This window comes from Rattus rattus, chromosome 6 (genome assembly GCF_011064425.1).
Source record: "Rattus rattus isolate New Zealand chromosome 6, Rrattus_CSIRO_v1, whole genome shotgun sequence".
NCBI lineage: Eukaryota > Metazoa > Chordata > Mammalia > Rodentia > Muridae > Rattus > Rattus rattus.
Window position 1 is genome coordinate 83608651 of NC_046159.1, and position 23036 is coordinate 83631686.

General features: G+C 39.6%; 1 protein-coding gene across 1 annotated transcript in view; it reads right to left on the bottom strand.

The window, feature by feature from the left end:
- The window catches only part of Vopp1 (VOPP1 WW domain binding protein), a 62588-nt gene that overhangs the window by 33760 nt on the left and 5792 nt on the right, over nt 1-23036 (bottom strand). Inside the window, exon 2 of the mRNA XM_032906422.1 lies at nt 2154-2212. Coding sequence (XP_032762313.1) covers nt 2154-2212 — 59 coding nt within the window. The remainder of the gene's footprint in view (nt 1-2153; nt 2213-23036) is intronic.

Here is a 23036-nt window from a genome sequence, read left to right on the forward strand (position 1 = left end):
GAACTTGCTCTTGTTAAATGACTCTAAGTGAAGTGTTTTGATTATGTGACACCGATACATTATTGGTGACTCAGTTAATCATTAACATCTATAATTCAGGCACTCAGCTTCTCACTTTGAAATAATTCTTTTCTAAAAAATTTTAAATTTCATTTATGTGTACTGTAGTTATATCATTTCCCCACTCCTCCCTTCAACTCTTTCCATGCTCCCCCACATTCTCTCCTAAATTCTTGGCTACTTTTCCTTTAAGAGTTATTGGTGTGTGTGTGTGTGTGTGTGTGTGTGTGTGTGTGTTTGTAGGAACAACTATATAAATACAACCTATTAGTCCATCTCTGGAATAAGATGTAAGTCCTTTGGGCACATGCTAAGCAGTGGTATAGCTGAGTGATAATCTTTTTGCACTTATTTCTTTTTACTTCCTTTTCTTGTTTTTGTTTGGTTTTTGTTTTGTTTTGTTTTGTTGGCTCACAGTTGCTATGGCTGCCCAGGGACCTGTGTAGCTCCATGTGAATTTTAGGATGATTTGTCTGTCTTTGTGAAATATATTGTGGGAGTTTTGATTGGGTTTGTATTGTTTTTGGTAGAAAAGCAACTGCAAGTCGCTTTTGGTAGAATAAATGTATGTATGTGTGTATGTATGTATGTATGTATGTATGTTTCTCTCTCCTCCCCCCTTTCTATTTTAAAAACATAGGACATCTGTCTATTTTCTCATGTCTTCAGGAACATAAAGTTTTAATTGTAGGTCTTTCACCTCCTTGGTTAAATTTACTGCTAGATTTTCTTTCTTTTTTTTTTTTTCGTTTTTAGCTATTGTGAATGGGAGTATTTCCAGGATCTTTTTCTCATATGTTTTTTGTTGATACATAGATAGGGCTCTTTGTAAGCTGATTTTGAATTCTTTTACTTTGTTAAAACTGTTCATCATTTCCAGAAGTTTCTGTTGGGAGTTTTTGGGATCACTCATATACATATAATACCCTCTGAAAACAGGAATAATTTTACTTATTCTTATCCCTTTAATTTTCTCCTATGTGACTATTCTAGCAGGAGAATAGTTTTACTGAAAAGAGGTGGGGATAGTGAACAGCCCTGTCTTATTCCTGGTTTTTAAAAGGATTGCTGGGAGGTTTTGTCTGTTTTGTATAAATATTGACTGTGTGTTTGTTATGGACTGCCTTGCTTATGCTAAGCTTTATTCCCTCCAGTCTTACTGTCTCTAGGACTTTCATCATGAAGGCGTGATGAATTTTTGTCAAAAGTTCTTACTGCGCTACCGAAATGATTGTGTGGGTTTTGTCTGTAAATTCATTTATGTGATTACTGTACTTATTGACCTACATATATCATATCATCCCTGCATCTCCAGAATAAAGCCAACTTGATCATAGTGGATGATCTTTTTGATGCATGCCTGTGTTTGGATTGCAAATATTTTGGTAAGAATTTTTTACATTTGTGTTCATCAGGAATCCTGGCCTGTGAATTTAGGGTTGGTTGTGTTTTACCTGGTCTTAATATTAGAATAATATTGGATTTGTAAAAGGAGTGTGGAGGATCTCTTTCATTTCTATTTGTTTCAATGATTTAAATATTGGCTGGAGATTTAGAAAAGTCTGATAGAATTCTGCTATGCATTTGTTTTTTGTTTTTGTTTTTGTTTTTTTTTTAAGTTGGAACTCTCACTATTTCTGTAAAAGTATCTTATTTGCCTTATGCCATTGTCATCTTGCAGGCTTATTGCTGAATAAATTTGCCCTTTCTAGCTCTTTCTGAACTGACTGGCTCAACTCAGCTGTTCTGACACAAACTCTTCTCCAAGCTGACTGATTCAATGTGGCTTCTCTCTGCTTCTCATTGAACTGCTCTGCTTGGTCTCAGACTAACTCTGGCAATCTGTTCTAATCTTCTGGTGCCTTCTCACTCTCCAGTTCATTCTGTCTTCACCTGTGTCTAGGTCTCTCTGCAACCTGTAAAATACCCCTGACAAACTGCCTCTGGACCTCACAGACTTAACTGCCAAAAACACCACTTGACTGCACTTTCTCTATCCAACAACCCAAATCCTATCCCTATAAAAGAAACCACTCCTGGAGAAAAGAAAACAACTGACCACAGTCAAATCAGCAGGAAGGCACTATACTTACATATAGTATGTGGGATAGAGTCCTTCAAAATACCAGCAATGTTTTTTGGCCTCTGTGCACTAGAAATAAAAGCAAAAACAAAACAAAAAAAACTTTGTCAGTGGTTTGTACACTACTGAAAAAGCCTCAGGAAGTTAACAAGGAAAGAGTGGCAACGGAGGAAATCACAAAAGGCCAGCAGAGAAGCAAGCAATAAGTAACGGGGAATCCCATCTCTTCCCTTTCTCATAGATGTCTTATTTCTTCAAAACATTTTTAAAGGGATGGGAACAGAAGCTACTATTCTCCTATGCCTCTAAATACATTATGCATAAATATTTCCTTAAAGGGGTAAACGAAAGATATCCTTAGGCGGGGAGAAGTGAGGAGTTGCTAAGAATCAAACATAGGGACCTGTGTACACTAGGCACGTGGTATAACCACTGAGCTACATCACCCCCATTTTTTAAAAAAACGTACACTTCAAAATAGTAAATAATGAATAATTCAAAGCACTGGGCACTCTACTTTCCCAATACTTTTGTGTTTGACGGACATCTCCCCAATACTGTCATTATTTCTAGATCTTTGTTGTCACAGTATCATGAAATCCACACTCAATCTATTCACTCCACAGTGGTGGACCCTAGTCTGTTGGACAGTGCAAACGAGGTTTCCTCAGCAGCACATAAGAGCTCCAGATTAAGTGTTCTCTTAGATTCAAGAAAGGAGAGGGTTGCCATTACTGTGTGCCTCAGTTCCTCCCCCTACCCACCTCTATCCCCTTCCTGAGTCATTCCTGATGCTCTACTTCACCATTTCTCTAGGCCGTCTGCATTCCTCTGTGATTCTGCAACAACCTTACTGGGACTCCACATTTGCCTGGAACCCAGGTAGGCTGCCCATGCCTTCCTCCACCTTCCCATCTCTGTTTCAGTCTTTCTGGGGTACCCCTAATCTGATTACTCCTGCACACCTCAGAGCATCCTCCCTGCCTATCTCCATTTCTTTGAGACTCACCACCATCTGTGGTCAGACCCAGGGTGCCTTCAGTTCTCCCTCTGATGCACTATAGAGCAAGCCCCTGTGTACTACTCAAGAAACCTTCAAAGTCAGTGCCCTTTCTCCCAACTGAGTGTGCCAAATCATTATTTGCCAGTATTGTATGACTTGCTAATTGCATTTTTTCTATAAGACTGTGAAGGATTCTAAGTAGCATACTCTTTTTCTTCATATTAAAAGATACAGCTTAATACTCACAGCCAACCATCAGATTGAGCCCGGGGACTCCAATGGAAGAGCTAAGGGAAGGACTGAAGAAGCTAAAGGGGATTGCAACCCCATAGGAAGAACAATATCAACTAACTGGACCACCTAGAGCTCCAGGGACTAAACCACCAAAGAGTATACATAGAGAGATTTATGACTCCAGATACATATGTAGTAGAGGATGGTCTTATCTGGCATCAATGGGAGGGGAGGCCCTTGGTCCTGTGGAGGATTGCTGCCCCAGGGTAGGAGGATGCTGGAGGAGTGAGACAAAAGGGGTGAGTGGGTGGGTGGAGGAGCACCCTCATAGATGTAAAGGGGAAGGGGGAAGAGGAGGGATGGGATAGGGGTTTGTGGAGGGGAAACTGGGAAGGAGGATATAATTTGAAATGTAAATGAATAATGTATGATTAATACGAAAATAAAAAATAAATAAAAATACTGCTTGGAAGAAGCTTCATCCTCTAACCTCTAAAAACACTGAAGAAGTGCTTCTGAAAAAGAGAGTGCCCTTAAAATCAAGACTGCATAGTAATCGTCACTCAGGGAATTGATTGAAGCCATTTCTCATCCCTAATTGTACTGCAGAGGCCTTGATGCTTTTTACAAGCAATAGCCCTGAAATCAGTCACTCTCTTAAAGACTTTGGGAGGATGAGTACCATAAGACACAAGTTACTCCTAACTACATATCCCTAGGGGGAAAAATCTGTGAGCACCCATAATGTTCTGGATACAGTTTCTCTGCCTGTTTTTCCCTAAAGGGATGCATGGCAACAGATGTTGCAAAGGACCTGAACTCTATTACATTAAAGATCCTTATCTCCTGCAGATAAAATTATCCCATAACCAAAATTAAAAGTCAAACACTAGTAAGCATCTATGAAATAAGAAAGAGTAATATCATTAACCAGTTGAAAGGTTGGCAGAAGAAAAGACACAAGGAAACCAGCAACTTCTGCAATGGAACAGGCTCAGAAAAGAACCTGGGCAGGGAGTGCTCCAGATCTGGAAAGGAGAGCAAACACGGCCCTCTCTCGGGCTATAAAGGGTTGTTGGGAAGAAGGGAGAAGGACTTCAAACCAAAGGCTTCCTTTTCTGGCCCAAGAATGGCCACTGCCAAGAATAACCAAAGAATGGTGTACAGGTGAGAAGTAACCCACATATGACCTTATAGCCAGTCACTGTCTGAGGTCTGCAGAGGCATGAGGAAATCAGGAAAACAAATGATTTACTCTTGAAATCAATGCTGATTACTACGGTGTAGGGAAAGGATCAACACATAGGAAATATTCAAAATGACTTGGCCATAATTAACAATAATAAAGAACAAATATAATTCCTTAAGAAAAGATGGGCTTTTGAATAAAGAAATAGAAAAGAAAGTCCTGATATTCTCTGCCAATAAGAATATATATATATATAATGCTGCCAGGAGGAAAAAAATGTGTCTGAGGACCGCACTTTTCCACACACATTAATAATTTTTATTTTTAAAATTATATATCTTTATTTGTTCTGTAGTAAGATTGAACCTTAAGCTAGGCTTTTTCTTTTTTTGTCGTAGGATTGAACCTGTGCTAGGCATGTGCTCCAGTTACACACCCCTATCTCCAGCCTCCCCAATGTTTTATTTTGTTCTCATTCTAGGACAGGAGATCAAACAAGTTGCCCACACTGAACACATTCTGTGCCCCAGTCAGGCATTGAAATTGCTATCCTCCTGCTTCAACCTCTCAAGTATTTGGGATTAAAAGCCTAAGACTTATAAAAAACGAATTACTCTATAATGGGGCAACGGTGTCCTTAATAGACATCACTCCAAGACTATCAAGGCATTATCTTTCTTTTGTGGAGAAACAGAATAACACAGGAATACTCAACTAAGAAAGCCAACAAAATAGAATTACGTACTTTTCTTACACATTAAAAAGGAAAATAATATGGAAACTGTCAAGAAGACAACGAACTCTCACCTCAAATAGGATAAGAAATAGTTTATTCTAGAGTAACCACGATCTAGGAAGGCAGATTCAGATTATCACAAATTCCAGGTTTCAATGTAGTAAAAGGTTTACTCATGAAGTTTTCATAAACACAGAAAGTCATAAATCAAGACATCTTTTTAAAATACTTGTAGAAACATTAGATAAAGCAAAGTAGGAAATCTCAAACTACTGAAGTCCTGATCCCGAACTTTTCTGTCTCCTTATCGTCTGACCTTCTGGTCTCCCTCAGGACCCTATCACTGAAGAACCCTTCTAGCATGGATCGATGTACGAAACTACTCAGGAGAAGTCCTCTTCACTGTGGCAGCAAAGGTTTGCTCTTGCTATACTTTGATAGTCTCCAAGTTCTTTTATGAAATTTGTAACATTTTGTTTTCAATTATATCTTAGAATCTAATAAGGAACTAAGCAGTGCATACAAAGAGATATTTGTGATATAAAAATAGCAGCATTTAATAAAGAAAATCATCCAACGAAGAATCAAACAATGAAGAATTAATAAAAGCTAGCATGGGCGAAGATCATAATATACAAGGGTGGGAGTCCAGCCTGAAGCACATACTGCTCACTGGGGACCGCACTGAGGAAAAGGTTATCATGGAGTGTGCCCATTAGCCAACTTAAAATTCTGCACGTTTACTTTCACCTAATAAAAATAACCACTCACACACGTGGAGGGTCGTTTTTGAACGGCATAATCTCTTTAGGATTACTGTAAAAGTAACTTTGGAACTGTAGTTCAGGGGTGGGGTACGTTAAAGACTCTACAAGGGTGCCTGACTGGCACCTGCACTCTTACCTTATGTCACATTCTTTTAACACTACCCAGAAGCTGCTGTGCCAAAAGACGAGAGGAACATAACACGGAAGTCAGCGCAAAGGGCAGGGACCCCTGAAAACCCAAGCTACATTCTGACACTTGGACGGACGGCTCATGCCGTTGTGACAGAATTCTGAAAATTGTTTACCTAGTTTTTTTAAAAACACAATTTAAAGACAAATTTAGGAGAGGATTGGGTGAACCAAGTTCCAGCTTGACTTACTGAGGTTTTTAGTTTATATATATCCATACCATCCATTTGCAAAGTACTCTCTCCATTGCACTCCAGTGTCACACACAACATAGTTTTCTGTCCCCAGAGTTCTACAATCAACTCTATATCTTACCTCATTTCTAATGGATACTTTCTGGGTTTCTATTCTATGGTCTTGCCTTTTCTACAAGGTTTGATAATTTTTTTTTTAAATTTAAAGGCAGGGACTCTCTACATAGCCTCACCTGTCCTGGACCGTACTATGTACATCAGGCTGGCCTCTAACTCACAGACATCTGCCTGCTCCTGCCCGTCCCCCCCTTTTTAAAGTTACATTTTCTATGCAAATACTGTCTGTGTTATTGCAATCTGTTTTTAGAGCTTGTGCCTCACTGAGTAGAAACACCATCCACTAGTTGGCAAAAATTTGTGTCTTCCTATGTTTAGGCTAATATGTATGCTGTTGGTACTGATGGCAGGCGATAGAAATGGGGCAGGCAGTTGACAGACATTGATTCTTGTCCTTGAACAGTAACAGGGAGTGTGTTAAGTTGACAATGGCTGGAGGCCAGAAATGCCAAAAGTGCTTGGGGGCTCTCCTCCATGCTCTGATTCCTAACTGGTTTTAGGGTTACTTCTTCAGAAGGGAGAATGTTACGGTAGCTTGGTCCCTAAATCCCACTTCTCTGGTAGCACTACAAACTAAACACCAGATTTGCTAATCCTTGGGGTTTGAATTTACCCTGTAAAAGGGTGGTATTTTCAGTTAGGCAAAGTCAAAAGAATAGCATCTAAATTCGGCTTTCTGTCCTGGTTGTAGAACAAAACTCACTTAGCGCTGGCTTCTTTTAAGAGTCAATCCAATAGCCAGAGAGATGGTTCAGTGGTTAAGAGCACCAGCTGCTCTTCCCGAGGGCAGGGTTAAGTTCCCTGCACCCACATGGTGGTTTATAACTGCTAACCCTAGTACTGGCCTCCTTGGACACTACTCACACATGACACAGACATACAATGTGGCCACATACATGAGTGTGGTGTCACATGCCTTTAATATCAAGCGCAGGCAGATCTCTGAGTTCAAGATAAGCCTTGTCTACATAATGAATTCTAGAATGGGAAGAAATATGTAGAAAGTTCCAGTCTCAAAGGGGGTTTGTGGGGAGTCCAACTTGGCCTGTCAATCACCTGGCTAAGAATGTACCCATCCAGCATCCTATCCAGTGGGACATCTGAGTCACCTGAAGACATGCTCAGGGGAGGAAAGGATCAACTCCCCTCACATGAGAGAATGTACTTGTCCTTCCTAGAAGAGCCTTCTTGATGCAGCCATCTGCAGCTTTCACCACATAGCACCATGGAACCTCTGCCATGTGGCCACCCACACTCCTGAATCCTCACTTTAAAAAGTGCAACTTTTTCTTTTCCTTCATTTGTGGCTCCTTTGGCTCTGTGACATTTCCTGGGCTTCCTCACTTGCTCTCCCAAGCTCTAAGACCTCCACCATGGTTCGCCAATCTCCACTGAAGAAGTCATGGCCTTCTCTCTCCCTCTGTTCCATCTGCCTCTCCTAAGGAGCCACCAAGGCTTGCAGCTTGCCTTCCCTGGTGTTTGCTCTCAGACTCAAATAAAATTATCCTTGGGCTTCCTTTTGAGTCCATTTTTAAATTATTTTCTTATTAAGACTAAGAGCCCAAAAAGGAAACCTCAGTTTCCCTGGTAACTCAAAAAACATTTGCATACATGTCCTTATATCTTGGGTAGATGCCTAAGAATAAAATTCCTAGGCAACACAACACACCATATATATAACTTTTCAATTTGGTTTTTTTTCCTTTCTTTTTTCTTTTTTTTAAAGAGACAAGACCTTGAACTTTTTGGGCTGAGGGACCCAACCTCACAAGCCCCCGAATATCTGAGAAAACAGGTATTCATCACTGCACATAGCTTCCTTTTATAAGTTTCTGAGAACTGTCAATGTTTTACCCAGCAGTTACATTGTTTTATATGCATACTAAAAAATGTAACAGAGCTCAGGTTTCTCCATGTTCAACTCTTATCATCTGTCCTTTTGATATTAACCATCTCGCGCTATACTAATATCTCACAGTGGCTTAACTGCCATTCTCATAATGCATAATGTATGTTTCTTATTCCAGCTAAATTAAATGGGGGAAAATAGTCACTAATATTACGTGTGTGTCTGTGTGTGAGTGTGCTACTCACAGATAATTTTTATATAAAATCTCCCTTAACATCATGGCTATCCTGAAAGTTGGGTAGAACATCCATTTATAAATAAGCAAAGCCTATAGACAGGTAAATTGGAAATGTAATATAGGAAGCAAATACAAAATGGGAACAAGTTATGTTCATTTCAAATGTCTGTGTATTCTCTCTACACACTGTATAGATGATATAATTTCTTTTGTCACAAACAATCAATCATCCTACCTTTTAGAAGACATGCCATATTCTGCATAGGAACTGGCATGAGATGCATTGTAGACATCATTTCACTAACAGAAAATGGAACAGATATCTGAATCCAAATGAAAGAGCCTTTTGTGATGATGATCTTTCAATACTACTGTGGTAGTTTGAATGAGAATGGCCCCCAGAGGCTCATATATTTGAATGCTTGGTTCAAAGTTGGTATAATGGTTTGGGAAGGATAAGGTGGTATAGTTTGTTGGAGAAGGCGTGTCCCTTGGGGCAGTTTTTGAGGCTTCAAAATCCCAGGCTATTCCTAGTTAGTTTTCTCTACCTCGAACTTGTGGATTAAGATAGAAATTCTTAGCTACTGCTCTAGCACCATGTCTGCCTGACTGCTGTCATTCCTCACTGCCCCAACTGACTGACATAGATTCTAAGCCTCTAGAACCATAAGCCCTAAATTAAACTCTTTTGTTTTATGAGTTGCCTTGGTCATTGGGTTTTATCAAACGATTGAAAATAACTAGACAGAAATTTGTACCAGGAGGTGGGTGTTGCTGTGACATGATCATGCTGATTTGGGGATAAATATGGAAGACACTGGACTAGGAAAGTGGTTGAATGCTGTACTCAGGGCTGAACAGGAATAATTGTAGGTGCTTGGAACACAATAGTTCTAAGAATAATGTAGACTATGGAGATCCAGTTCAAGAGGTTTCATAAGGAAACAATAGTAGTAGCTGGGTGAGAGATCATTCTTGTAGTATTTTGGCAAAGAACATGGCTGCCTTCTGCCCTGGTTAGAAAATTTTGACTGAGGTAAAAATGAAAAGTTTTGGACTAATTTCATTGGCAGAGGAGATTTCAAGAAAGCATAATATTGTCTCTGTAGTCCAGTTATTAGTAATCATTCTAATGTAGGTCTACAACAACAACTAAAAAACCAGGCAAGCTGGGAAAAAAGAAATACAAAAATGTACAAATTGAAGAAAAAAGGAAGAGCACCAAGCAATTTAACATTTGAACCAAGATTTCTGCTGGAAAAGATAAAGAGAGTCCTCAATCTAAATGGAATAAAGGGTGTGATGCCCTCAGGGCAAGGCCACACCCTGAAAAGCTTCCAACTTGTTAAAAGGAAATACACATGGGATTTTCTGCTCCTAGAGTAAAGGAAAGCTTATGCAACAAGGGAAAGTTTATGCAAATGTAATTCAAGGGAGCCAGGCTCCATCCCAAGTAAGCAGTGAACCTGGCAACATCAGCCATGTGTTCTGACTTTAGAATTATAAAAGGTTATAGGAATCTTCCTTTGTTGTGAAGGGGATCTCATGCATATCAGGTGTATGCATGGAGGCCCTGAGAGGTCACTGCATAATGCTGTGAAAGTCAAGCCTGGATTGAAGTAGAAACACCAGGATGTTGGAGGCATCAGAGCAGTAGGATGTCTGCCAAAGAAAACTGCTTACAAGGAGTGGAACCAAGCCCAGAGAGGGAAGTGTGCTGCAGTCAACAAAGCAAAAAGGGTGGAGCCATCTAAGGTCTTTGACAGAAGACCTGTAGCTCCAGGACTGAGTTTGCTCCGCTGGATTTCAGTCTTGCTTTGGTTCAGTATTTCCTTCCTATGTCCCATTCCTCCCAATTGGGATAATAATGTATATTCTGTACCACTGTTTCTCTAAAATATGGGGTTTCTTTTTTGCTTTTGATTTTTCAAGGGGTTACAACTAAGATACTACCTTGAGTTTCAAAAAAAAAGACTGTACTTTTAAATCATGTTGAAACTGTGAAAGATTCTGGAGAGTGTTTAAATTACTATAAACGCATTTTCCATTGCAATATGGGGTCAAGTCTATGGGAATGAGAGAGGAGAATAGTTTAGATTGACTGAGAATGGACCATAGGCTCATATGTTTGGATTATAGTACAAAGTGGAACTGTTTGGGAAGGACTGGGAGGTGTGGCCTTGATAAAGCAGATGTGCCACCAGTATTCTCTCTGCCTCATGCTTGTGAATCAAGATGTAAGCTCTCAGCTACTGCTCCAATGCCATGTCTGCTGGCTGCTCCCATATTAATTGCCACGATGGTCATAGGCTCTAACACTGTAGAACCAGCCCGATATTAAATTCTTTCTTTTATAAGTTCTGTAGTCATGATATTTTGTCACAGAAATTGAAAAGTAACTATGACATCCTTTACCACAACCCCAGGAACAAAAACAAAGCACCAGATAGACACATAACAACTTCACTAAGAAGACCGTCTTCTTGTGCTTAGAAAGTCAACACTCTACAAACATCCACAGAAAAAAGGAATCCAAAGCCTAGGCAGAGGGCAACTCATAGAAAAATTTCCTTCTTTACCTTGCCCATCATCTGATTTCTATTTTAGAAAGAAAAGTGTGTCACAGCTTCTGATGACACATATAATACTGAAAGCCCAGGAATCTTACACAAAGAATTACAAAAGCAAAATAAAACAAGTAAAGCCAAAAGCTTCAGAATTGAGATCAAATAAAGACATGCCTTGAGCTGAGTAAACTATGACATCACTCATATCTAAAAACAGTGTAACCTACTGGAACAAACATGCCATAATACACAGCACAACGCCTGCTTCTGTGCCTCAATAGCGTGGAAAGATTCGGGCCTGTTAACCAATTGCTTTTGAGCTTGGAATTCTTCATCTCCAAAGTAGTAAGAAGTGGTCTGGTAAAATAGCTCAGTGGTATATCAGATGGTATTAAAGTTGTCTGTCACCAAGTCTGACAACCTGAGTTCAATTGCCAGGACCAATTTAGTGGAAGGAGCGAACTGACTCCTACAATTTAAAGAAAAAAAAAAAAAAAAGACTTCCAGAAAAGAAAAAGTTCAGGGCCAAATGGATTCACAGCAGAATCCTATCAGAGTTTGAAAGATCTACACCCAATACTTTTTAAATTATTCAAGAAAAAGTAGAAACAGAAAGAATACTCCCAAACTTCTTCAAAGCCAGTACTACTCTAATACCAAAAGCAGATAAAAACACAACAAAAATTAAAAAAAAAAAAACAAAAAAAGAACTACAGGTCAATATCATTGATTAATAGTTGCAAAAATCCTTAATAAAATACTTGCAAGTGAAATTCAGGCATATATCAAAAGATCATCTACAATGCTCAGGTTGACTTTGTCCCAAAAAATTCTGGGGTCTCTCTCTCTCTCTCTCTCTCTCTCTCTCTCTCTCTCTCTCTCTCTCTGTCTCTCTTCTCTCCTCTTCTCTCTCTTTTCTCTCACACACACACACACACACACACACACACACACACACACACACACACTTACTTCAGAAAAACCCTAACATGCTTTCATTATAAAAATCCTAAAGAGAATAGGACTGGAAGGAACAGACCTCAACATAATAAAGGCTAGAAATAGTAAACATTGCTGTAAATGGAATGATGATACTCCAAGCAATCCTGTGAAAATCAGGAACAAGACAATGCTACCACTATCCCCAGTTGTTTTCAATATAGTGCTGAAAGCACTAGCTGGAACAATAAGGCAAGAGAAGAAAATTAAAAGATACAAATAGGGAGAGAAGTCAAATTATCCCTGTTTGGAAATAATAGGATATATTACACAAGAGAAAACAAAGACTCAATCAGAAAACTTGCATAAATGATCAATAATTTCACCACAGAGGCAAGATACAAAATCAACTACAAAAACCAATAGCTTTCCAATACATCAATAATTTTCCTATATACCACCAAAATACACATTCCCATTTACAAAGCCTCAAAGGGGCGGGGGGACAATCTAGGAAGAAATCTAAACAAGGAGGTGAAAGATTTCCACAATGAAAACTTCAAATCTTTGAAAAGAAGGCACTGAAGAGGGCACTAGAGTGTGGAAAGACTCCCACACTCACCAATTTGCAGAATCAGTCCTACAAAATGACCATTGTACCCAAAGCACCTTACAGATTCAATACAATCCCAATCAAAATCCCCACAGTCTTCTTCACAGTAATAGATGAGACCATTCTAAAATTCATATGGAACTACAACAGACCCAGATGGAAAAAGTAACCCAAGCAAAAAGAGCAACGCTGAAGTGATTACCGGACCTACAGGAGTACGCAATAAAACAGCACTGGCACAGAAGCACACATATTCATCAACATAGCAAAACAGAAGATCCGAACATGGGCACACATAACTACAACCATCTGAGATTTGACAGAGATGCCAAAATCATGTTGAGGAAGGGGAAGGAAACATCCTGCCCAAGGCATTCCATGGGCAGAGAGAAGGAGGACAGTACAAGAAAGTCTGTAGGTGGGCTACAAACATGAACATTGAACTTGATAAACACAGTAGGACAGTACATGAAAGCCTATTATAGGCAGGCTACTAAAATAAAATGGAGATAAGACAGCATCGTCAACAAATGAGGCTGGGAAAACTGGGTGCCCATACACAGACGAGTGAAATTAGACCTGTACCTACCACCCTTAAAAAAAATTAACTCCGAATGGATCAAAGATGTCAATTTGAAATCCAAAATGTTGAAACTTGTAGAAAAAAAAAAAAACAGAGGGAGAACCATACAAAATAACTATTGGAATAGAACACACTACCTGCCCAGGAATTATGGTCATCAACTGACAAGTGGGTCCTCATGAAAACAAAGGAAACTATCTAGAGAATTAAAAGACGGAAGCAAGTCCCTGACGTCTCCTCTGTATCTGTCAGAGGACTAATGTACAAAATATATACATAACTCAAAAGTGTCAAGGAAAAAATGATCAGGTTTTAAAATGAGCTATGAATCTGAACAGAGAGTTCTGAAAAGAAGAAAGGTGACTTGGAAATATTTCAAAACGTGATCGGCAGCCTTGGCAATTAGGGAACTGAAAATTAAAACTTTGAAATTTCACCTCACTCCAGTCAGAATGGCTGAGAATAAGATTCTAAGAGCCAGAGGTTGGGGAGCATTGAAGCCAGTGTGACAGGGTACACTCATGACATCACAGCAGCTGTGGTGTCACATAACTCCTGCACAAGGTCAAAGGTCAGGCTAATCGGTGCTCTATGAGGGAGTAGGAATGGACTCATGAACCCCACCTCTAAGTCCTCTAAATTAGGAGCTATGGACCATGGCTTCTGGGGCAGGGAGAGCCAGTTTTCTTTAAAGGTGGATCCTGGTAGGCCACCAACATCCAGCAGATGACACCACACTGAGGAGTAAGTGGGCAGGCGCAAATTGGACTTGATGGCTCCTCTCTCTCTCTCTCTCTCTCTCTCTCTCTCTCTCTCTCTCTCTCTCTCTCTCTCTCTTTTGAGGGAGAAGAGAACAATGACTGTGGGAGAGAACGTAGAAAGGTAAATGTGGACCTTGAATCGGGGAGGATTGAGAAGTGAATGTGACTAAAATACACTCTAAGAAATTCCCAAAGATTAAAAGTATTTTAAGTGGGCCAGGTGTGGTGATACATGCCTTTGATATTAGTACTCAGGAGGTAGGAGGTAGAGGCAGTCTGATCTCCATGAGTTACAGGCCAGTCTAATCTACAAAGAGAGTTCCAGGACAGCTGGGGCACAGAGAAACCTTGTCTCAAAAAACCCAAAATACATACATACATACATACATACATACATACATACATACATACATATTACATAAAAATTAAGTGAAATTCTGGTATTCTACATAGCTCAAGAGTCAACAAATTTAAATATACACAATTAGGATTAGTATGGACTTACTAAACATTCATGTGTATTATAGTCATATAAAGTATTCTTATATAGACAGAAAAATATAATACATATTAGAGTGAATACAGTATTTTACTGTATTTGTTCTGAAAGACTTAACAGAATATACTGAGGATACACAAAGACAGACCAAATAATGCAAACACTGTTAATGAAGACTTGTAAGGACATACACACTTTTAAAGCATAGCTGTTAAGTATTACCAGGCTCAATTAAAAGAATTGAAAATATGATCTTCTAAAAAGTAGCAAGGCACAAAACTTCCTAGCTCCCACATAATGGCTCAAATCAGTCTGTAACTACAGTTCCAGGATATCCAATGCCCTTTTCTGGGGTATATATGTCTCGGAGAGCTACCTGCGAACAAAATAGCCGAGCTAACTATCAGTGCTGCTGAATCCATGGTTCCTGGAGGAGAATCTACAAATGTATTAAGATGGCATAATCCCTTACAATCTATAACATTTGTCCTTATACCCACAGATAAGTGTATCAGCCCTCATCAAAGAAAACTTCTTTTTGCCACAGATGAAGACCAATACAGAAAAACACCGCCAATCAAAATGCAGAGTCCCCATGGATACATCTACAAAACATTCCCACTCTAAGTCAGGCTCAGGAAGTACTGCCGAAGTGGGGGTGAAAGGATTCTAAGAGCCGGAGGATCAGAGAACTTGCCTTGAGATTGTGTCTCTTAGTTCAGTCAGAAGCTACACACATGAAACCAACACAACTGTCCAAATGAACTGAACAATGACGGGGCACAGGGACAGGGAAAAGCCACAAGGTCTCAATCCTACTAACTACAGAGCTGGGAGCAGGAGACTGGGTCTTCCCCAGGGACGAGCATAGCAGTGGCTGCCCAGGGCCTAACAGTCTGCACTGAAACCTACCATAAAAGTAACATTACATGGACTGAACAATTTATACTTTGCATATGCACCTACATAGGAATATATATATATATTTACACACACATACATGTGTATATATATGTATATACACACACCTATATATACACATATATGCATATGTATTTACAAATACATATTTGCATGTAATAACTAGTGGAAAACGAAGGCATGAATTTGAAGGAAAGCAGGAGGGTTTGGACTAATGATTGAGTTTGATTGTTGTTGTTCAGGCAAACGTACTTAGCAGTGCCAAATATTCCCAGGCAGCAAACTAGGTAATACCTACATAGGAACGCTGCAAAAGTTTTACAACTTTTCTAAATCTAAAAATTACTCTAAAATTAAAAGTTAATGTGAAAACATACAAATACTTTGTGTATCTCCCTGTATAGCCAAAACCCAAAAGCTAACAGAAACCTGAATTAAGGCCTCTAGCTTGGAAATGGAATGGCAGGACCAAGAGTAAAGAGGCTGAAGTAGGAGGGCGGAGATCGCTCAGAGCCCACGCTGGGTAAAGAGCTGAGCCTTGATTTTTACTGCCACAGTCAGCTCCTCCAGGAATATAGGATTCCATACTCTACCCTAAGTGCCCCTGGGAAACAGGAGAAGGGCAGTCTTTGACTTGCAAATGAATGAGGCAGAATCACATTTGACCCACATCACACTAACTGTCCTACCTGGCGGAAGGCCAGATATATCATAATCCCACTGACCTGGATTTTAGTAGCCCCAGGTGAGCTGTAAAACCTCACAATAGTCCAAGACTCTTGGAAGCGGTGGAGAATTGAGTTTTCATTCAGTGTCCTCACCTGCCGACCTGCTCACTTCCAGTCTTGCCCCTGTCTTGCCTCCACTGAGTCTGAGGAATTAAGATAGAAATGCCAGGGATACCACCCACAGGGTCTTGGCAAGACCAAGGCTGCCTCTCCCTACAAAACTGGATGACTGAAAAGCAGCAGTGAGCTGGCTTCAGTGACCTTGGAGGCTCTCTAACAACAGACAAGGCTAGGAAGTGCCTAGCCATCTTAGGTATGTTTTATCACATTTTATATGAAACCTCATAGTTCTCTAATATTAAAGTATACTGGTCTTTAAATTTAACCTTCTGCAAACCAATATATCTTCTCAACTTCCTGCAAATTACAGAATCTCAAATGTCTTAAGGTTTCTATTGCTGCTACAAAACAAAATAATCAGGAAGCAAGTTGTGGAGAAAAGGTTTTATTTGGCTTATACTTCCATATTGCTGTTCATTACTGAAGGAAGTCAGGATGGGAACTCAAACAGGGCAGGATCCTGGAGGCAGGAGCTGATTCAGAAGCCGGAGGTGGGGGGTGCTTATTCCTAGTGGTTTACTTAGCCTGCTTTCTTATAGAATTCAGGACTGCCAGCCCAGGGATGGCACCATCCCCAATGGGCTGGGCTCACCCCTACCAATCACTAATTTAAAAACTGCCTTACAGCTGGATCTGATGGAGGCATTTCCTCAACTGAGGTTCCTTCCTCTCTGATGACACAGAACCAGCTAGTACATCAGATAAACCTAAGAAACAGCAGGAAAACACCTTTACAGAGACCTCTGCACACACAGAACTAAGCACATGTATTATTCAATCCATGAACTCACAGACTTACTGAAAATTGAGTTGGAGTGATGATCTCCAACTATCCATCCTGTGTGAGTGTTTTATTTATCCCACAGTAGTTTTAAACTATAGAAACTTAACATAAAAATTTAGATACTCAATTCTTTCTGAAAAACAAACAAACAAACAAAACAAAAGACTTACTGAAAATCTGCTAAACCAGAGTGATGGTGAGTATCCCGTATCCCCTATCCTCAGAGCCACTCACTTCCCAGAAGACAAAATGAGCTTGACCTTCTACACAAAGAATCCATGCTTATTAACTCACAGTACAGATAGCCTCTGTCATGTGTACTCTACCTAAGACTCTGTCATCCTTATTTTCATCAGCCTTGTTCTTAGGTTTAAAACATTCTTCTTGGACCAAGATTACATCTAGAAATCTGAGAAATGCAGTCCATAATTACCAGCATCTTTACACAACATATTAGAAATAAGAAAAAGGCAAGCCACACACACACACACACACACACACACACACACACACACACACACACACACACACACACACACGAAATCCTAGCATTTCCTAAAGCCTACAGTCCTGGCGGTGGAGATGTTCCCTCATCATCTAGAAAGAACAGTGGCTACAGTGGGGTGAGGTGCATGGAGACATAGGTTCCAAGAAGCTGGTCCCATGTGGGGCACTGAAGTTGAAAAGTTTTAACTCTGGGTACAGGTACTTCCCTAGGCTGTCTAGCAAGGATGATCATTTGCAGGAAGTCTGTCACCAAACAAGGAATAGTCCTGGCACACAGAGGTCAGATATTCTAAGTCAACCCCTAATAACCTGGAGGTCTGATGAAAGACAAAGGGCTAATTAGTCATGTACGATTCTTAATCTGTAAGGATATCCAAACTCATGAATCAAAGATCAACTTGCTATACACAGAAATGGGGCAAAGAAAGGTAGCAAAGGTTCTAATCATTCACCCCTCTCTCAGGGCAGGTGATCTAGAATGTCATCTAACCTAGGGTGATGGACAGGAGCAGGGATACACCAGCTAACAGTTCACAGCAGGGCAAGTATTTACCTGGTATACTGAACACTGACCATGAACACAAAAGAAAAAGGGAAAGTGTCTGCAAATGAGATTTTTATTTTAATCTATGGTCTTCACTTTCAGCAGGCCATTCTAAATAGACACACATACATCCACATTATGAGTTACACTGCTCCTTCTTTATAGTCAGTATAGAATGGAAATATTGAATAAGAAATCTCCATTTTAAGAAAAGTCCCACATACTAGCCTGTAGTCATAGCAGTTCCCAATCTGGTCATGTTCATTGTAGAGATGGATGACATGACCGGGAAAACAATCTGTAGGCCATCTACATGCAGAGCATAGTCACTCCCTTGATGACAGGCCAGGGTTACCATATGACTCAGGTCAGGGCCATGCCCAAGGCCCTACTTCCCAGAAAGAGAAGACACAGAAAATGCCTATGCTTGTGGAAGAATACAGACATTCCTTTACTACATAGTAAGTGCAAGGATTTCTGGAAGAAGTCACTTCCTGACACAACACAACTCAGTCAGAGAACCAAAGATACAAGACCAGCTCAAGAGAGCCTATCTCCTAAACTGTAGTTTCTTAATCTGTGGATAGGGTCAAGCCACTGGATATGGAGTGAAATTTTCACTGTTGTGAAATTTTTCAGAATGTGCAATGACCAAAAACCAGTTCAAAATTTATTACATGGACAATCCAAGGTGTTTCTAGGAGCATTCCTTCATGTTGTATCACATGACTTGGCTCTGAACATACAACACACCCAGTTTGCACAGTGCTTACCCTCAAATTGCCAAGAGATGAAACCCTAAATATCTTACTCAGATTCAAACACATATTATAAATGGCAACAGATATACTGTATAAGCAAACATTTCTGTTGTTATGGAAACAACTATATAAAACGATATTTAATTATTTTCCTATTGTCATTTCTCAGCATACAAATACAGCTTTGCATTATAATATGTTAGCATGCTCAATTTTTATTATTACTATTTGGGTTGCTGTCTTAGTTACGTTTTTATTGCTAAGACACCATGATCAAGGGAACTTAAGAGAAGATAGAGTTTATTTGGGGCTTATAGCTGCAGAGGGTTAGAGTCCATGACCATCATGGCAGGGATCAGGCAGCAGGCAGGCAGGCATGGTGCTGAGCAGTCTTTCATAGTCTCAACACTGTTTAAAACTCCAAAGCTGAAGTCTTTCCTGAGACTCAAGGCAATCTCTTAGTTGTAACCCCCTGTAAAATCAGAATCAGAAGCAAATTACATACTTCCAACATATGCAGAACAGGGCACAGAACATTACCATTCCAAAATGGAAGAATGGGACATCCTGAGGAAATACTGGACCAAAGCAAGACTGAAACTCAGCAAGACAAACTCTAGATCCTATAGGTCCATGTCCCACACCAAAGGGCTTAGATGGCTCCGCCCTTCCAGCTTTGCTGACTGAGCCATAATTCTCTCTCTTGGGCTGGTTTCACTCCAAGTATGTAGCTCTCCTTGGCAGGTGTCTCAAAGCTCTGGGGTTTCCGATGCACTCCAGGCTTCATTTTATACAATGGCATCTCAGGGCCTCCATATAGGAACTCCCCTGCCAAACTCCTGGCCTCAATGGCTCTCCTTAATCACAGAGAAAGATTCCACAATGCACTTATTCACTTATACATCTTTCGTGACTCTAAAGCCAGAACCAATGTTGCCAAGTTCAGCTGCCTGCTTGGGATGGGGTCTGGCCCTCTCCTTGGATTAGATGTGCATAAGCTTTCTTCTATGGCATAAACGTTCCTTTGTTGTAGAGCAGCTACACACTACCATTGCTGGGTGGGGTCTTGCCCTGAGGGTACTGTTCCCTTTATTCCACTTCACATCAGGCCTGTCATCTCTTTCAGCTCAAGCTTTGGTTCAAATGCTAAATATTCCAGTGCTGTATTCAATTAGAACTGTACATTTTACATTTTGCTTTGCACTGTTTGCTTTCCGGGATTGTAGAGTAGTGTATGAGTGACTGCCAGCAACTGCACAACAGAGTCAACATTAGGCTCTCTTGAAATCTCCTCTGCCAATGAAATTAGCCCAATCCTTTTTAATTCAATCCAGGCAGACTTGTAGGACAAGGGTAAAAAGCAGCCACATTATTTGCCAAGATATCACAAGGGTGACCTCTAGCCCAAGTTGCTAATATTGTTCCCCTGTAAACCTCTTGAGTTGTGCCTCCATAGTCCACATTGCTCTCAGTAGCACTGTCTTCCAAGCTCCAATTAAGATGGACTGTTAAGTATTCACTTTAGGGCTGGAGAGATGACTCAGAGGCTAAGAGCACTGTCTGCTCTTCCAGAGGTCCTGAGTTCAATTCCCAGCAACCACATGGTGGCTCACAACCATCTATAATCAGATCTGGTGCCCTCTTCTGGCCTGTAGGCATACATGCAGGCAGAAAGCTGTATGATGTATACATAATAAATAAATAAATAAATAAATAAATAAATAAATAAATAAATAAATAAATAAATAAATGTTTTTAAAAAAAGTATTCACATTCTAAACAAAAACAAAAACAAAACAAAAACAAAACAAAAAACCCAGAATAGTCAAGGCTGTTACAATACTACCTGACTCCTGGTACCAACTTTTCTATTTTTCTAACAAGACACCATAACCAAGGTAACTTATAAAGTAAGGCATTTATTTGAGGCCTTCTTCAGAGTGTGAGTCCATGACTATCATGGCAGGGAGCACTGGAGTTGGCACAGTAGCGGAGAGGTTTTATTTTGAACCACAAACATGAGGCAGAGAGTTAACTGGAATGCTATGGGCTTTTGAAACCCCAAAGGCATTGCCAAATAACACATCTCCAATAAGTCCACACCCCCTAATCCTTTTCAAACAGTTCCACCTACTGAAGTATTCAAACATATGAACCTATGTGGGCCATTTTCATTCAAACTACTACAGAAGACAGGTAGAAAGTTTGGGAAAAAATAGGTTTATTACATACATAGTAGAGGGCAACATGGCTATATTCAAACTTGTGAAGTTGCATATATTCATTACATGTAGCTTTTCATACACCCAAACCATTTTTATGTTAAATTTACAAATTAAAACAAGAAACTTCCATTTTGTAATGTTTACTTTAAGCTTTAGCCAATGTCCCCATTGGTTAGTTATCTGGAATCTCAACTGAAAAACAATGTCTCCACAGGATGCATGTTGGTATATGTGGGACATTTTATTGATTAATGGTTGATGTGGGGACAGTGCTACCCATAGGCAAATGGTCTTTAGATATATGTATGGTGGTTTGAATGAGATTGGCTTCCACAGCCTTAAATATTTGAATGCTTAATCATCAGAGAGTGGAACTGTTTGAAAAAGATTAGAAGGATTAAGAGATGTGGCCTTGTTGAAGTAGGTGTGTCTTTATTGGAGGAAGCATGTCTTAGGGGTAGGCTTTGATGTTTCAAAACCCCGTGCCAGGTCCAATGGCTCTCTCTGCCTGATGCTTGTAGAGTAGCACTTAGATTCTGCTCTAGCACCATTCTGGACTACTGCCACTCTACCCACCATGATAGTTATGGACTAATTCTCTGAAATGTAAGCAAGCCCCAATAAAATGGCTTTCTTCAAAGAATTGCCGTGGTCATGGCCTCTCTTCACAAAAACAGAATAAGTAAGACAATAAGAAAACAAACTAGTCAAGCCATGGGGTACCAGACAGAATGAAGCATTTGTCCATGGCTTCTGTTTCAGTTCCTGCCCCTAGATTTCTGCCTTGAGTACCTGTCTTGACTAGATGACTAGATAGCTAGGTAAAGGAAGTACAATGAAATAAATCCTTCTCTCTCTAAGTTGCTTTTCATTGTGGTCTTTATCACAAGGATAGAAACCCTAACTAAGACATCCAGAGAGCTAAATGAATGCTCATAAAAATAATGTGTAAGTTTAGTTACTAACCCTAAGATGTTCAAGCATAAATAAATATTTGTTACAGTAAAATACTTTAGGAAAAGAAGTTCAAGGATTTAAGATTACATTTCCAACTGGTATAAAAGGTATTTATGTATTTTCAAAGGAATAATAATCAGTATCAAATTACTAAGGATAGTTAGACTCTAGTGAATACCTTAGAAGATTAATGCTATAATTTCACTTCATATTTTTATAATACATGAGAAACCAAATCCACTATAATTTTTTTAAAATCAACAATAAAAGGTTGCATATTCATTCTAAAATGATGTTAAAATAGTACAAATTTTGGAAAATTCTTACGTGAATATAAAAATTGTAGATAACCTCCACATCAAAGAGAAGGAATAAGGGAAAAGGAAAGAAAGAGAATAGAAAGGAAATTAGGGCTGCTTGCATCAGCATGGGCATGGACAACTTACTAGAAGCAAAACTTTCAAATAAAGAATTAACTGAAGCTCTTTTTTGTAGGTAGACAAGAGAGATCTTGCTGATCTTGGCAAGGATGTGGGCATTGTAATCTTGCTTGAGAATTGATTAAATATTAATTATCTCCTCTCTTACATTTTATTTTTATTTTAATTATCTGTATATAAGTGAATTACTTGAAAACAGCAGATCTCATGGAGCTGGAGTTAAAAGCTACCATAATTCACTCAACTGGGTGCCGGGAACCAAATTCTGGTAAGAACTGAGCTATCTCTCTGGCACCTGTTCAGAATCTCTTAATACAACCTGTGGAACCAGTTAAATTCCAGGTGGCGATTTGAAAAGAGCTCTGTAATGCCAGGCACTTCTCTTTTCACAAATGAATCAGTGGAGTCAGTGAAAGAGTGAGAGTTTA